Here is a 15691-nt window from a genome sequence, read left to right on the forward strand (position 1 = left end):
ATTTTTACCTGTACATCAGGTGTCTATCCATCCATCTATTTCTCTGTATGTATCTATCTAATCTATCTATCTATCTATCTATCTATCCATCCATCCAACCATCTATCTCTCTGTCTGTTTCTCTCATATCACATCCTCACACTAAAACCCAAAAACCCTGAAGGCAGGGATTAGTATAACCATTTTGTAAAGAGTGAAATGAGGAAGAGAGATGTTAAGTAACTTGCCTTAGCTGTGCACTGAGTCAACAGGAGAAAGGGTGGGGGTGGAGAAGAGAGCAGATTAAAAAAAAAAAAAGCCTCCTTCCCTGACTTAGGCCCTCTGCCCAAGGACTCTAGTTCTCAAGCTGTTCTTGTTGTGCTGGCACCTCTGACCAAATTTCAAGATCCTCTTTTGATTTTTATACTGCAGTCTCCTGCTCCCAGATCAGTTTCCTCCTCCTTCCAAATATCTTCAAGTTTCCCCCTTCCCTTCTTGGTGCCATGTCCAATTGCCCTCCACAAATATTATCATCTTCTGTTCTTTTTCCATTAGAATTTAAGAACATATTTGTACGTACGTAGATTTAGAATGTATGTAGATTTATGGACATCTATTGTATATATGCATCCACACATATATACACACAGAAAGTGAAAGAGAATGTGAAAAAGTTTTTTGACTTGGGTCACATTGCTAGATCAAAGAAGTGATAATAAGGAAGAGCCAGAAAGGGACACAGACCAATGAGGGCTCTGATACTTGCTGGCTGTATGACCTTGGGCAAGTAACAATCTCTCTAAGCCTCAACTTCCTCAACCATGAAACGGGAATAATAACATCTGTGCTATTGACCTCATAGGGTTATTCTATGGAAAATGTTAAAACCTGAAGCAACAGATCACTGTGAACTGCTGGGAGGTGATGAAACTTGAAAGAGGTGGAGAATTAATTATGTATGTTGAGTAGGGAGCTAATGATATGAGCACAGGAAATGGGTGAACAGGAAGACTTCTCAAAAACCCTTTCCCCCTCTTCCAAAGTGCTCAGGGAATGAACATACTTTGAACTGCATCATTTAAACAAATAATAAATAGTCAGGTAGGTGATGCAGTAGATAAGAGTGCTGGGTCTGGAGTCAGTAACACCTGAGAACAAATCTGGCCTCAGACTCTTACTTTGTGACCCTGGGCAAGTCACTAACGATCTGTCTACCTCAGTTTTCTCATCTGTAAAATTTTAAAAACTGAACTAATAAATGATACTAGAAGCTGTTATTTTGAGAAAAACACTGTAGTGGTAATCAAGGTGGGGCTTTTTGCTGTCCTTCTCTTAAGTGCCTTTAATGATTCTGACCTTTGTTTGAATGTGGCAGGTAAAGTGGGTCCTTTTTTGTCTTGGAATGTTTCTCAGCACTAAGACAACTGGGAGTCATTGATTGGAAACCTGGTATATGGTGGTACTAGCGATTAACTAACTTTCCCACACCTAAATGGGACTTTTCACTGTTCTCTGTTTCAGTGTTTCTCAGCATCGAGGTAATCACATGCCCCAGGGCCCTGAGACAGGTATGGGTATATAAGATCCACGGTTGGCATTTGCCTTTTGGGGGTACACTCATTGAAAGAGTGATGTAATTGAACCCCTCCCACCCCTCCACCCCCGCTGGCTTTGTAACCCAGACAGATAGATGTTGGTGCTACTATGAATTGTAACTGGAATCAGACAAGGTCTGTCTGTTGATATTCGTAATTTCTGTTTCTATTTGCTCTAAGGTTCAGGGGGCTGATCTTTTCTCCCTGAACTAAGTGAACGATATGTGTATGTTTAATAAAACTGAGATTATTAACCCCCTAAAGTTGCTTTCCTTAGAAGAGCAGATGAAAGAACCTGTGCTGGCAGCCCTTCCCGTGTGCTGTTGTTGTTGGTCTTACACAGCCACAGTAGCTGCTAGCCTCACTGTTGTTACAAACCTAGTACAACAGAAGCTGATTTGATTAAAAATAAGAAAGAGGAAAATCAAATTAGCAGCATGAAAAAATGAAAAAGGAGAATCTACAACAAATGGAGAACTGAAGGACACTCATATAAACTACTTTTCCCAACTATATGCCAATAAAACTAGCCTAGATAAAATAAATGAATATTTACAAGAATATAAAATGCCCAAATTAAAAAAGAAGAGAGACTTTAACACCCCAATTTCAGAGGCAGAAACTGGCCAAGCCTTAAGTGAAAATAGTCATTTTTTGCAGATGACATGATGGTGTACTTAAAGAATCAACTAAAAGTATATTGAAACAATAAATATTGTCAGTAAACTTGCAGGATATCAAATAAGCCCATATAAATATAAGGATATCTACATAATAATAATACAACCTACTGAAGAGGAGAAGGAGAAAGTCCATTTAAAATTACTGCAGAACGTGTAAAATACTTGGGAGCTTACCTTCCAAGACATACACAAGACCTATATAAATACAACTGAAATCAACTGTTTACAGAAACACAGACTTTAATAAATGGAAAAACGTTAACTGCTCATGAATAAGAAGAGCAAATATAATTTTTAAAATGACAATACTACCTAAATTAATTTGCTTGTTAAAAGACTCACCAATCAAACTACCAAAGGATTACTTTGTAGAATTGGAAAAAAATAATAACGAAGTTCAGATAAAACTAACTAGCTATGCGACCCAGGGCAAGTCACTTAACCCGGTTTGCCTCAGTTTCCTCATCTGTAAAATGAATGACCTGAAGAAGGAAATGGCAAAATGCTCCAGTATTTTTTTTTCACTCCAGCATTTTTGTCAAGAAAACTCCACCTGGGGTCACAAAGAGTCAGACACGAGTGAACTACAACAACAACCCATCACTACACTGAAACTACTCTCTCAATGATATCTTAATCATCACATTGTCCTCATCCTCATTTTGAGGTCTCTGTTGTAGCTGACATAGTTGACCACTTCCCCTGGCTTCTGAAACATCCCACTCTCCAGGTTCTTGTCTTATTGTTCTCAACCCTGATGTTTCATTTACTAGCTCTTCATCTTCCCAACTCTGCAGGATTGCATCCTCAGCCCTCCATTTCTTCTCTCCATATTATCTCTTCTTTGGCCATCTTATTCGCTTCCATGTTATCAGCTATCACCTCCATGCAGATGACACCCAACACCTCTGTCTCTTAGTCCTAAACCTCTTTCCCTAGCTTGAATTGACATGAGCTTCCCCACTAAACATGCTCCTCCTTCTGACTTCACAAGGCAACTCGATAATCATTTAAAAAATGCTTACTGTGTGCCAGCCATGTGCTAACTGCTAGGGATACAAAGACAAAAAGAAAGGTGGGGGAGAGAGAGAGAGAAAGAGAAATAAAGAAAGGAAAGGAGGGAGGAAGGAAGGAAGGAATAGAAACAGGCCCTCCTTTCAAGAAGCTTACACTATACCAAAACAACTCTGAGGTACCACATCACACCTATCAGATTGGTTAACATGACAAAACAGGAAAATGATAAATGCTGGAGAAGATGTGGGAAAGTTGGAACACTAATTCATTGTTGGTGGAGTTGTGAACTGATCCAACCATTCTGGAGAGCAATTTGGAACTATGCCCAAAGGGCTAAAAAAGTGTGCATACCCTTTGACCCAGCAATACTGTTTCTAGGGCTGTATTCCAAAGAAATTATAAAAATGGGAAAAGGACCCACATGTACAAAAATATTTATAGAAGCTCTCTTTGTGGTGACCAAGAACTGGAAATTGAGGGGATACCCATCAATTGGGGAATGATTAAACAAGTTGTAGTATATGAATGTAATGGAATACAATTGTGCTATAAGAAATGATGAACAGGTGGACTTCAGAAAAACCTGGAAAGACTTATATGAACTGATGCTGAGTGAAGTGAGCAGAACCAAGGGAACATTGGGCACAGTAACAGCCACAGTGTGAGATGACTGCCTTTTGATAGACTTAGCTCTTCTCAGCAATGTAAGGATCTAAAACAATTCCAAAAGACTCATGATGGAAAATGCCATCCACATCCAGAGAAAGAAATATGGAGTCTGAATGCAGAGCCCAAGACTATTTTCTTTTTTGTTTTGTTTTGTCTTTTCTTTCTCATGGTTTCTCCCATTCATTATAATTCTTCTATACAACATAACTAATGTGAAAATATGTTTAACAGGAATGTATATATAGAGCCTCTATCAGATTGCAGGCCATTTTGGGGAAGGAGGGGTAAGAGAGGGGGAGAAAATTTAAATCTTATGTAAGTAAATGTTGAAAACCAGAGATAAATAAACTAATAAAAAAGGGGGAAAAAGACTTGAGATTTAAAAATAAACAGCTTACACTATAATTTCATTATGATAGTCTCTGGCACCATACTCATTTATTCAGTCTGCCAAGATCAAAACCTCATTGTTAGCTTAGACCTTTACCTCTCCTTCACCTTTCATCTCTAATCACCAACCAAGTCCTAACAGATCGGCCTCTCTTCTCTATTCCCACCACACAGTATGGGCTCACTTATATCACTGAAGGACAATCCTAATAAGTCCTTCTGCCACCACTTTCCTGCACTTCCAATCTATCCCTCTTGACTTACCTTCCTCATGAGCATTGGTGATTCATTGTTCATTTGTGTCCAACTTTCATAACCCCATTTGGGGTTTTCTTGGCAAAGATACTGGTATGGTTTGCCATTTTCTTCTCCAGCTCATTTGACAGATGAGGAAACTGAGGCAAACAAGGTGAAGTGACTTGCCCAGGGTCACACTGCTAGTGAGTGTCTGAGGACATATTTGAACTCATAAAGTGGAGTTTTCCTGACTCCAGGCCTGGTGCTCTATCTACTGTGCTACCTGGCTTTCTCCCTACAAGTTCTGAGCATATATCACTTCTCTGCTCAAAAGTAGTTTCCTATGGCTACCAGTCAATATTTCCAGTCTCTCCTTCACACAGTCCATATCCCAAATAAACTGGATTAATCACTTTATTGTGCATACATACATCCTGTACTTTTCTGCCTTTATGCTTCTGTTCATGCTGATGTTTATTCTTGGGATGTCCTCTCCCCCTTTTCTTATACCTGTTGTATTCCTGCCCTGTCTTTAAAGCCCAATTCAAGTGTGATTTTCTCCAGGAAGCTTTCTCTGATTTCTCCAACTGATAACCTTTTCCCTCAAAACTCACACTGTTCTCTTGACTATGTAATAGTTTTTTGCATTGATGTCTTGTGAAAAGGACAGAATCATGATGTGTAATCGTTATATCGCTAATGGCACGTATCACAATGCTGTGTTTAAGAAATGTTGGCTGAACTGAACTCCTGAATTCTCCTTCAAAATGAGTTTATTTCACTTGACACCATTTTGCTCCAATCATTCCTGCAGTGGCAGAAATATAGAGCACTTGAAGGGTACAATTTGGGAAAGCTGGGAAGTTTGTTAGAATTATACCACTTGTATCATTTTAGGCAAATCATTTCATCTTTCTAGGTTGTCATCTATAAAATGACGGTGTCAGGCTAAATGATCTCGAAGGTCCCTCCTAGCTCAAATATTCTACAATGATAATATACATGCAAAGATTTATACATGCTATCAAAACAGATAACTACAAAGGAGAAAAAGGACTATCCCATTTTACAGCCAAGCTCTAAAAAGCTAAAATTTTTATGATGAATTTTTCCTTTTTAAACCATATTCTTCAGTTAACTCTGGCCTCATTTTAAAACATATCCTTGATGTCTCTAAGTGACTCTTAGCCTTAAGGAAATAAAACTATGAAATATTCTCAGTGACATTAATACCTTGGAGGATGGAATGCGGAGGATTTTTTAAAATAAGCTTTTGGTTGATACGCATTCATGGTACAGTGGAGAGACAATATACCTTGGGAGGTGAGGAGCCCTGGGCCTGAGTCATGTCTTTGGGTCCATGGGTACCCATCTAACTTGTCAGGACTCCCTTTAGACTTTCCAAGTCTAAAAAGTTGCAGAACTAGTGTTATTCTGCATTGGCAGTAGGAATTTTCTTAATGGGAGCTCCATATGACAATGGAATCATAGGTTCAGTCCCCAAAACAAATATATATGCATATTACACAGAGATATATGTACACACACATACAAACTTTTAGTCATAGTATTAATAAAGTCTCCTATCTACCTTGTCCTCTCACTAGCTAGATCACTTTCTCTACAAGGTCTGATTAACAGGCACCAGTCTGGATCCTTTTGCCTCTAAAAAGACTATCAAGTATCACCCAAAAGAAAACTCGGAAATGGTTTATATGAAACTGCCTATTCTGCCTTATGGTCAACGAATTGCTATTTCCCTCTCATTTCAGAGGTTTCTCCTTTGCATCATAGCTGCCTCCCATTTTCTAGCCTTCTGACTCTGTCACCCAGGAAATAAAGACTGATGGATCCTCTTTTATTGTGCTTACTTTACTACAACTCAAATGACTGATAAAATGAGAGATTAGGCAACAGAGCATTTCTCGGCAGAGTTTAAAATAAATATTTGTTGAATTTAATTCAGATCCAAACATGCCCTGTACTTTCCTGGTCTTCCACCTTTGCTCACCCTGGTCCCTATGCCTGGACGGTCTCTGGTTACCACCTGCCTTGCCTGCTGAAATCCTTAAAACTCAACTCAAATACCACCTGCTCCATGAAGCCTTCCCTGAGCCCCACAGTCAACAACACCCTTGTCACTCAGCCCTCAAAGAACCTTGTTTCCACCTGTCCAATGTACAAATCCCGTATTATTGTGCATCATGATCATCTATGCATCTTTCTTGTCTTCTTACTCAACAATAAGTTCCACGAGGGCTGGAATCATTTATCTTTCCTACACTCCTTATGTCCCCCAGTGCCTAACACTGTTCATCGTCTGTAATATGAGCTTAACACGATTGCTAAACTGACTCAAGAATAGATAATTATCCTTGAGTGAATGAATGAAAAAGCATTTATTAGATACTTACTATGTACTGAGCACTGAGGTTAAAAATAGAAAAAGGAGATAGGCAAGCATCCTCACTGACCACCTAGGCCTGGACACTTAAATCAAACACACAGATGCCTGATGCCCTGGGACAACTCCACTTCAGGACAAACCCCCCCGGACAATGATAACTTACTAGAACTCATTGTTTAATGACCGACAGACTTCCACCTTGTCATTTCCCTCCACTCCCTGACATTCTGATTCCCTGGTTGCTGTTGTTCGAACCCTGTTCTCTACCCCCTACCGACTGTTCCCTTATTCCTGTCCCTCTCAACTCAACCTCCAATCTTAAGCTATCGGACCCATCCACTATGCTATACATAGCAAATTGTACTTCCTCTTACACTTTGTCCTTTCTCATTCCCTCAACTACAGGTTTTTGTTTTATAATCTCAACTGGGCTCTCGCTGTGTCACGGAAATCCTTTTATGCCTTTCTAATTAATTCACTATCCCATTCACCACAGCGGCTTTTGCCAAACTTCTCATCTCTCCTTAAACCTCTCCCAGCTTCCCCACCCCCACATTCTCAGCAGATTGTCTCATATTTCACTGAAAAAACTGAGGCCGTTAGCTGATAGCTTCCTCTTCTCCCCTGCTCCTCAGATGCCTTCTGCCTCCTTTACCCCTTTTTCACATGAAGATGTGGCCATTCACCTTACCAAGGCAAACCCCTGTACGAGCATGAGTGATTCCATCCCATCCTGTCCTCTTTGGCAGATTGCCCGCCCCCATCACCTGTATTTTCTCACTAATCTTCAATTGCTCCATCTACCAGCTGCTTCCCTATTGCCTACAAACATGCCCAGGTCTCCTCTATCCTCAAAAAAAGAAATCTCACTTGATCCAGCCATCTCTGCCAGCTATTGTCCCATATCCCATATCTCTCCTTCCTTTTGCAGGTAAATTCCTTTACAAGTCCATCTACGCTAGGGCCCTCTACTTCCCTTTCCCTTTCTCTCTTCTGAAATCTCTGCAGTCTGGCTACTGATCTCTTCATTCAATCAAACCTGCTCTCTCCAAAGTTACTAAAAATCTCTTAATTACCAAAATTCAGTGGCTTCTTCTTAGTCCTCATCCTTCTTATCTTCTCTGCAGTCTTGAACACTGTGGATCCCCCCCTTTTCCTAATACTGTCTTCTCTCTAGGTTTTCATGGCACTAATCTCTCCTAGTTCTCCTCCTACCTTTCTGATTGCTCCTTCTCTCTCTCTCTCTCTCTTTTTTTTTTGCTGGATCTTTATCCAGGTCATACCTGCTAACCATCAAAATTCCCAAGGGTCTGTCCTAAGTTCTCTTCTCTACTCTTTCACTTGGTGATCTCATCAGCTCCATTGGTTTTAATGACCATCTTGATGCTTCTGAAGGTCCCTTCCCACTTGAATGCCTTGAAAATAGATCTGGGTTATAGGATCACAGACCTAGATCTGGAAGGTACCTCAGAACTTCTTTATGACCTTTATTCTGGGGTGCTGAACTACTCCAGTATGCACATAGGAAAAAGGCTCAGAATTTACATCTGTCACTATTCCCAAACACAGGCAGCAGGACATGGAGGACAGAGTGCTGGCCTCAGAGTCAGGAACTTTTGAGAGCTCTAATACCACCTTTAACCATACTGGCTGGGTGACGTGAGCATATTTCACTTAGCTTCCCACTTCCCCAAGTAACTCTCTAAGACTTTCACTTAGCTTCCCACTTCCCCAAGTAACTCTCTAAGTTTTACAGCAGGTGATTATTGAATTGGGAGAAGGAGGTTCCTCATCAGGAGCTCTTTATATCAACATAATCACAAATCCAGTAAAAAAAAAATTCCCAAAATTCACCATCTTCATCTCCCTTAGCACAACTCTAGATTCTACCTTTGGGTCCCCTGGCTCTGATAGGTGACCTTTCATTTTATCTTGCCCAGAACTAGGTCTCCTCATCACTTCCTGGCCATCTTTACACCAGCCCTCCTCCCCCATACCTTTCTAGCTCCTCCTCTATATGTTGTCCCCCACTAGAATATAAGCTCTTTGAGGGCAGGGATTGTCTTGCTTGTATTTGTATCCCTAGTGATTAGCACAGTAGGTGGCACAAAGTAAACACTTAATAATAAATAAAAATAGGTCTGTCCATCTAGGTCTATCATTTTTCTTTCCATCTATCCATTTCTATTTTTCTGTGCATCTACTTCCATCTATCAGATTTCTGTCCATCTATACATTTCTATCATTTTTCCGTGCATCTATTCATTTCCATCTATCATTTTTCTATTTATGTTCATCATTTTCTATCTATCCATTTCTGTGTATCATTTTTCTGCCCATCTATTCATTTCTATCATGTTTTCTGTCCATCTATACATTTGTTTGTCACTTTTCTGTCCATCTATCCATTACTAGCTATCACTTTTTCTGTCCATCTGTCCATTTCTACATATCTATGTAGATATCTTTTCATCTACCTACCTCCCTACCAACGATAAGCTAGCTATAGTCTCCAAGCCTCACTGAAAGCAGAGATAATATCTCCCACCTCCACAAAGTTCATAGTAGGAGCCAACATGGTATAGCTTCAATTTTCGTTTCTATTGCATAGACTGTTAAGAATACTTTCTATCACTCTCTCCCCACCTCTCACTCATTCTGCCGGCCAGCTTGTAAACCTGGGATAGAGGCCATGCTTGGTGCACACAGATAGGCCCACCGGAGTTGACTGAAGGCCTGCTTATTAGTCCACAAGGTAACCTTACTTCTCAATAGCTTCATTAGCCAGCACAGCAAAGGAACCTGAAAGGGACCTCTTAACCAATTCTCAAATGAGTGGAACACGGGCTGATTCTTTGGGATTTGGAAATCATGTCTTTTATGCCTGGGAACAACACGGACTTTGTAGGTGTGTTCTTAAATGGAAATGTCACATTGAATCATGTGAAAAGCAGGTAGGGGGTGAGGCAGGGGAGGGGAACAGACAGAATGCCTTTGGAATAACGTAGTCACAGATCTTTTCCATGAGGATAGAGAAAACAATCGCATCAAATTTTCCTTCTATATAATTCTACAGGCCAATTCCTACAATTATGTGAGAGAATTAGAAAAAGACTTAATCTCCTATTATTACAAAGCAGCATTTAAGATTTGACATGGGGAAAGGTAGAGCTGAAAATTAATCTTGGAAATGCCCTATTGGATTTCTGACACTGTGCACACCCTCCTCCCCTCTGCCTCTTAGACAGCTTGGGTATCACCTTTTATATGAGATATTTCCATCTCTCTCTCCCCTCTTTCTCTCCCTCCCTCTCTTTTTCTCTCTCTCTCATTATCCCTCTCCTCCCCCCCCAATTATTTTGTATATGCTTTTATGTTTATTTATCTGTGTGCACAATGGACATTTTCCCAGGAGAATGTAAGCTCCTTGAGGGCAGGGGTTCTTTTATTTTTGTATTCCTAGAGCCATACCTGCTAGCACAGAGTAGGCACTTAACAAGTGTTCATTATTTTTTTTTTTAACTGAATGCAGTAATAACAAAAACAAGGTTATTCTGCCTAGCTACACAGAAAATCTTTATTATTCACAAGTCATACACAGGATGGGTGATGTGTCTGACATTTTATCAGAAGCAATGTAGCACACAAGTCTCATGGTTGAGAGGAAAAATAACCTAAATGCTGGTAGCTTTGAACAAGTCAAGCAAAATGAGTGCCAGGATCCAGGCCACTTATCCACGTGGACCAAAGAGAAATTCTCCACTTGGAGATGCTGGTTACTTTTAGACGCTCAAGTGATGGTATTATTTGTTCAGCCCAAGAAGGAATTTCCTTCCAACATTTCATTCCAAGAGAGACTTACCTGCGTAGGAAGAGATGGGGGAAATCTGCAGTGGGTAGAGTTCACTCATACTGACAGGCTGTTCGTCACTTTCTGTTGTTACCTCAACAACTTGGCAGATGTCAGGCGGGTTAGTGACAATCACTTGGTCCTCGATGTTGCTGTCAAGATGTGACTGTCCTACAACTTCAAAGAACAGATGTATCATCCACTGATCCAGGTAGGTTGGTTGGTTTGTTTAAATCTCTTGAACTTTAGTGAAAACACTCAATCTAGAAAACCTCCCCAGGCCAAAGACAGCTACTCAGGAACACAGAAATGATCTGTTGTAACCTGCAAACTACCGTGAATCCAGAAAGGAGCTTTCAGGCAAAGCTTCCAAAGCAGGGGCTGGTAATCTCCCAGCCCCCAAGAGCAGGACAAGGGTCGTCTCTGCTGGGCAATACGGTACAGGGAAATGAGCAAAACATGTAGAGTTCAAAGAAACTGCATTCAAATCCCAGCTCCGCCACTTATAACATAACAGGTCTATAGAAAAAAAGATGCTGGACGCTGCTAAATCCACCCCCTTCCCTTCATAGCTGGAGAAGCTGAACCAGCCTGCCTGGGATCACGAAGATACAAAGTATCAGAGGCAACACATAAACCTAGGTCCTCTGACTCCCAAGTCAGTCTTCCTTCCACTGTGCCTTCATGTCGGCAAGTTACATGCCCTCTCTAGGCCTTAGCCCCCTACCTGTCCCCCCACACCCCATCAAGATCTGACTCTACGCTTATCTCTACACTTGTACCCCATTTTAAAGCTCACTGATATTATGCTTTATGACCCTCTTCCCCCTTCCCATCACAGATACCTCTCTATCTGCACATCTCAAGCACTTAGGTGGTACTTTGTTCTATAATTACCTGTGTTTGGCATATCCCACCCCATCCCCAACGGACTTTAAGCCATAAAAGGGCTGGGATTATTTCTCATCTAAATTTTGTATTTCCCCCAGTGTCTAGTCAGTCAGTCAATAAACATTTATTAAGTGTGTACTATGTGCTAGATACTGTGCAGATACTGTGTATCTGAGGACACAAAGATAGGCATTGACAGTACTTTCCCTGAAGAAGTTCACAAGCTAATGGGAGGACACCATGCAGAAAAGACTCTGAAAAGGATGGGGGAGGGGAAGGGACTGAAGGCACCCAGCATGGGAGCTAGGTAGGCAATGATGAGCTAGCTGCCCCGAGTCTCCTGTTCTGTATACAGCAGGCACTAAGTAAACATCACTGTGCTAAACTGTTCAAGTGCATCTGATGAGATGAAAAAAAAATCTCCATGTTAGAAATAGAAAATTTCTAAAAATTTCTAAAAAATAGAAAACTAGTATGAAAATAATGATGGTGAATATAAATACAAACAAGGATATTATATCCTTTATTTGTATATACGGGACTTTTAACTTTTGAAATCTACGAGATTGGTGGGGCAGGTAATATCTTCAACTCAGAACTTCAGAAACTGAAAAAGAGAACAAAGAAGTGACTTGAACACAGTTACAGAGCTAATGGCGGAGCTGGGACTAAAGTCCAGGTCTCCACATGCCCAACTAGTCTGAATGTTCCTTCCGTGTGTGAGATATCATCTTCTAACCAACCACTTATTCATTCATTCATTCAATAACATTTATTAACTGCTTACTAGAGCCAGGAACTGTGCTAAGTGCTAGGGATAAAAAGGGAGTCAAAAGACAGTTCATACCCTCAAGGAGCATCCAATCTAAAGGGAGAGACAACGTGTGAACAAATATATACAAAGCAAGCTATGTACAGGATAAATAGGAAGCCATTAAAAGAGGGAAAACACTGTGATTTAGAAGGGTTGGGAGAGGCTTCCTGAAGAAGGCAGGATTTTAGTTAGGACTTAAAGGAAGCCAGGAAGGTCAGTAGTTGGAGCAGGGGAGGGAGAGTGTTCCAAGCATGGAGGACAACCAGAGAAAACGCCTGGAGCCAAGAGATAGAACAGCCAGGAAGCCAGTGTCACTGGATAGCAGAATACATGAGGAGTAGTAAGGCATAAGAAGACTGGAAAGGCAGGAGGGGGCTAGGTTATGAAGGGCTCTAAATGCCAAGCAGAGCATTTTGCATTTGTTCCTGGAGGTAGTAGGGAGCCACTGGAGTTTATTAGTGGGGTACGGTGTGGGGTGGGGTGTGTGACGTCCAGACAAACAGACCAGTGGGAGGCTAAGTAGCCTGGACAGAAACAGAAATAGTTAATTTAATACATAATTTTTGTTGAGCACCTATTATTTGCCAGGCACTGTGTACTTTACAGATTTCCATCATATACAAATTTTTTTTTGTGGTTTCTTGTGTTGGAATAAACAACAAAGTTATAGCGACAGCTCGTGGGCAGGGGGAAGGGGAGGGAAATGTCTTATTTGCATACTAGATGGAAGGTTGTAGTGGGGAAGTAGAATTTCAGAGTGCCTCTAAAGGCAGGGGAAGGGGCAAACTGGCCTGGGCACCGTTAGGCACTTCAAATGTTTTCAAAGGTCCTTTCCTCACAACCATATTAACAGTCAGCACTGTGGGTGGTTTTGTTGCTGTTGTGCAGTTGTTTCAGTTATGTCCAACTCTTCGAGATTCCATTTGGGGTTTTCTTGGCAAAGATGCTGGACTGGTTTGCTATTTCCTTCTCCAACTCATTTTAGAAATGAGGAAACTGAAGCAAACAGAGTTAAGTGACTTGCCCAGGGTCACAAGCTAGTAAGTATCTGAAGCCACACTTGAATTCACGAAGATTAATCTTCTCAACTCTAGGACCAGAACCTCATACACTGAGGGTATTATTACCTCCATTTTAAAGATGAAGAAACTGAGGCCAAGTAGGGAGCAGAGTCAAGGTTTTCTAATTCCAAAGATTTGGAATTGATTGGGTCCATGAACATTCATCAAAAGATGTACTTGGCAGAAGATAGAGGGAAAAGGCAGAGGATAAGAAGGAAAAACCCCAGAATGTTAAGTTGTCCAAGGCAGCTTGGCACTAGGGCATTTACTCACTAGAGATGGTTTAATGCCATATGCTTGGTACCTGTTGACTCCCCAATAAAATATAAGCACCTTGGAAGTAGGGACTGTCTCATTCTTTGTATTTGTATCCTGGGACCTGAAGATGGTGCTTAACAAGTGTTTATTGATTGACTGATGGGGTGGGGGGCGGGGAAGGCCACAGTAAGAAGAAGGCAGCCTAGTAGATCCTTGTAGCAGGGACTTGGTGAATTCTCTTAGCTACATTTCCAATCACTTTAATAACTCAGGTATTCTTTTCTCCTCCTTCCTATGTCCCCACTGCAAACCCTCTCATCCCAAATACTGAAGGTGATGTCTAACAGACTCTTTTATTCCTTCATTACTACAGGAAGGAGTCTCTTAGACTTGATGTACACGACCAAGTTCTCTGGAAGAAGTTTCTAGTAGGAAGGATTCAAGGGAATCATGTGAGAGTCATTTTGAATTATGGCATAAACATTTCATTCTAACCAAATCAACCAATTTTAAATGCTGCTTAATCCACATAAACTCAAATTCCTTTCTGTTTGATTCTCAGAAGTTCTAATAACAACAGGATACAAATATTTGCATTATCGGGTTTGCCTTCATAATGACAGACCAACCCAAGCCTGGAATGACCTCCTGCTTCCTCTCCTCATATTCAAATCCTATCCACCTCGTTGGGGCTCACTTAAAACCCCTTTGTTAGTCAATCTATCTCTCACCATGATCTCTCTCTCTCTCCTCTGACTTCCTACTGCTTACTGTCTGTGGTTGTTTTTCAGTCGTTTGATTGTGTCTAACTCTTGCTGACCATACTGTCCATGGGGTTTTCTTGGCCAAGATACTGGAGTGGTTTGCAATTTCATGCTCCACTGGATTCAAGTAAACAGAGGTTAAGTAACTCGATGCCCAGGGTCACACAGCTAGGAAGTGTCTTGGGCCAAATTTGAACTCAGGTTTCCTGACTCCAGGCCAAGTGATGCATTCACTGTGCCCCCTAGCCACTCCCTTACTGTCTATACCACTCAGCATTTAAATCAGTACACTGCTTTGTGACATCTCTCACCTTGTGCTTTCGTATGGCTAATGCTTGTGATATTAGTTTGCTTTTCCTGCGCCAGTCAGTAAGTTAATAAGCATTTATTAAGCACCTACTGCGTGCCAGCCACTAAGTTAAGCACAGAGGGATACAGAGACAAACAAAGAACAATCCTTCCTCTTAAGGTTCCCACGGTCTAATAGTGAGACGAAGCTCCTCCTCTCTAATCCTAATAAGTTTTATATGCCTGTGATTATGAATGAATGAATGAATGAATGAAGACTCAAGAGCTATCACAGTCCTTGCCTTTCAGAGTTGGTATTCTAGTGGACCACAGAGGAGTATGACAGTCAGAGATGCTGCCTGAGCCATGGAAATTTAACATTTTGCTTTTTATTAAGTCTTTTCAGAGCTTAAAAGACTATGCTGGCCCCCAGCCTCCCTTCTCATACTCCCTAAGAATATGGTAGGTAATTACTTCAAATCTGTTTCCTCCTCTATATGCCAAGGGAGCTGAACTAGAAGACAAGCTCTAGAAGGCTGAAATACTGACAAGGCCCAGAACACCAGGGGCCAGGATGGAAAGAAATGTGTTTGTGATTTTTAGCTTATGCTCTGGCTACCTAATAACAACTTCCATTTAATCTCTCTGAGGTCAAGTTACTCAAAGACTGTGTGCTACTTCACACACACACACCCCACATACTCCCTTGATGGACACGTCTCCCTTTTCTTTGCTGAAGCAGCTTTTGGAAGACATCCCAACTACATGTCAACAAACCCAAAAGGGTG

General features: G+C 41.1%; 1 protein-coding gene across 5 annotated transcripts in view; it reads right to left on the reverse strand.

Annotated features, from left to right (window-relative positions):
* IRF2 (interferon regulatory factor 2) overlaps positions 1-15691 on the reverse strand; it is a 145444-nt gene that overhangs the window by 6951 nt on the left and 122802 nt on the right. For 4 of the 5 annotated variants that reach the window (XM_036763760.1, XM_036763763.1, XM_036763761.1 and 1 more), the window contains one exon: positions 10840-11004. In XM_036763760.1, the coding sequence (XP_036619655.1) occupies positions 10840-11004 (165 nt within the window). The remainder of the gene's footprint in view (positions 1-10839; positions 11005-15691) is intronic. The other variant, XM_036763764.1, reaches the window with a different exon arrangement.

The sequence above is a fragment of the Trichosurus vulpecula genome, chromosome 6, assembly GCF_011100635.1.
Source record: "Trichosurus vulpecula isolate mTriVul1 chromosome 6, mTriVul1.pri, whole genome shotgun sequence".
Classification (NCBI taxonomy): Eukaryota; Metazoa; Chordata; class Mammalia; order Diprotodontia; family Phalangeridae; genus Trichosurus; species Trichosurus vulpecula.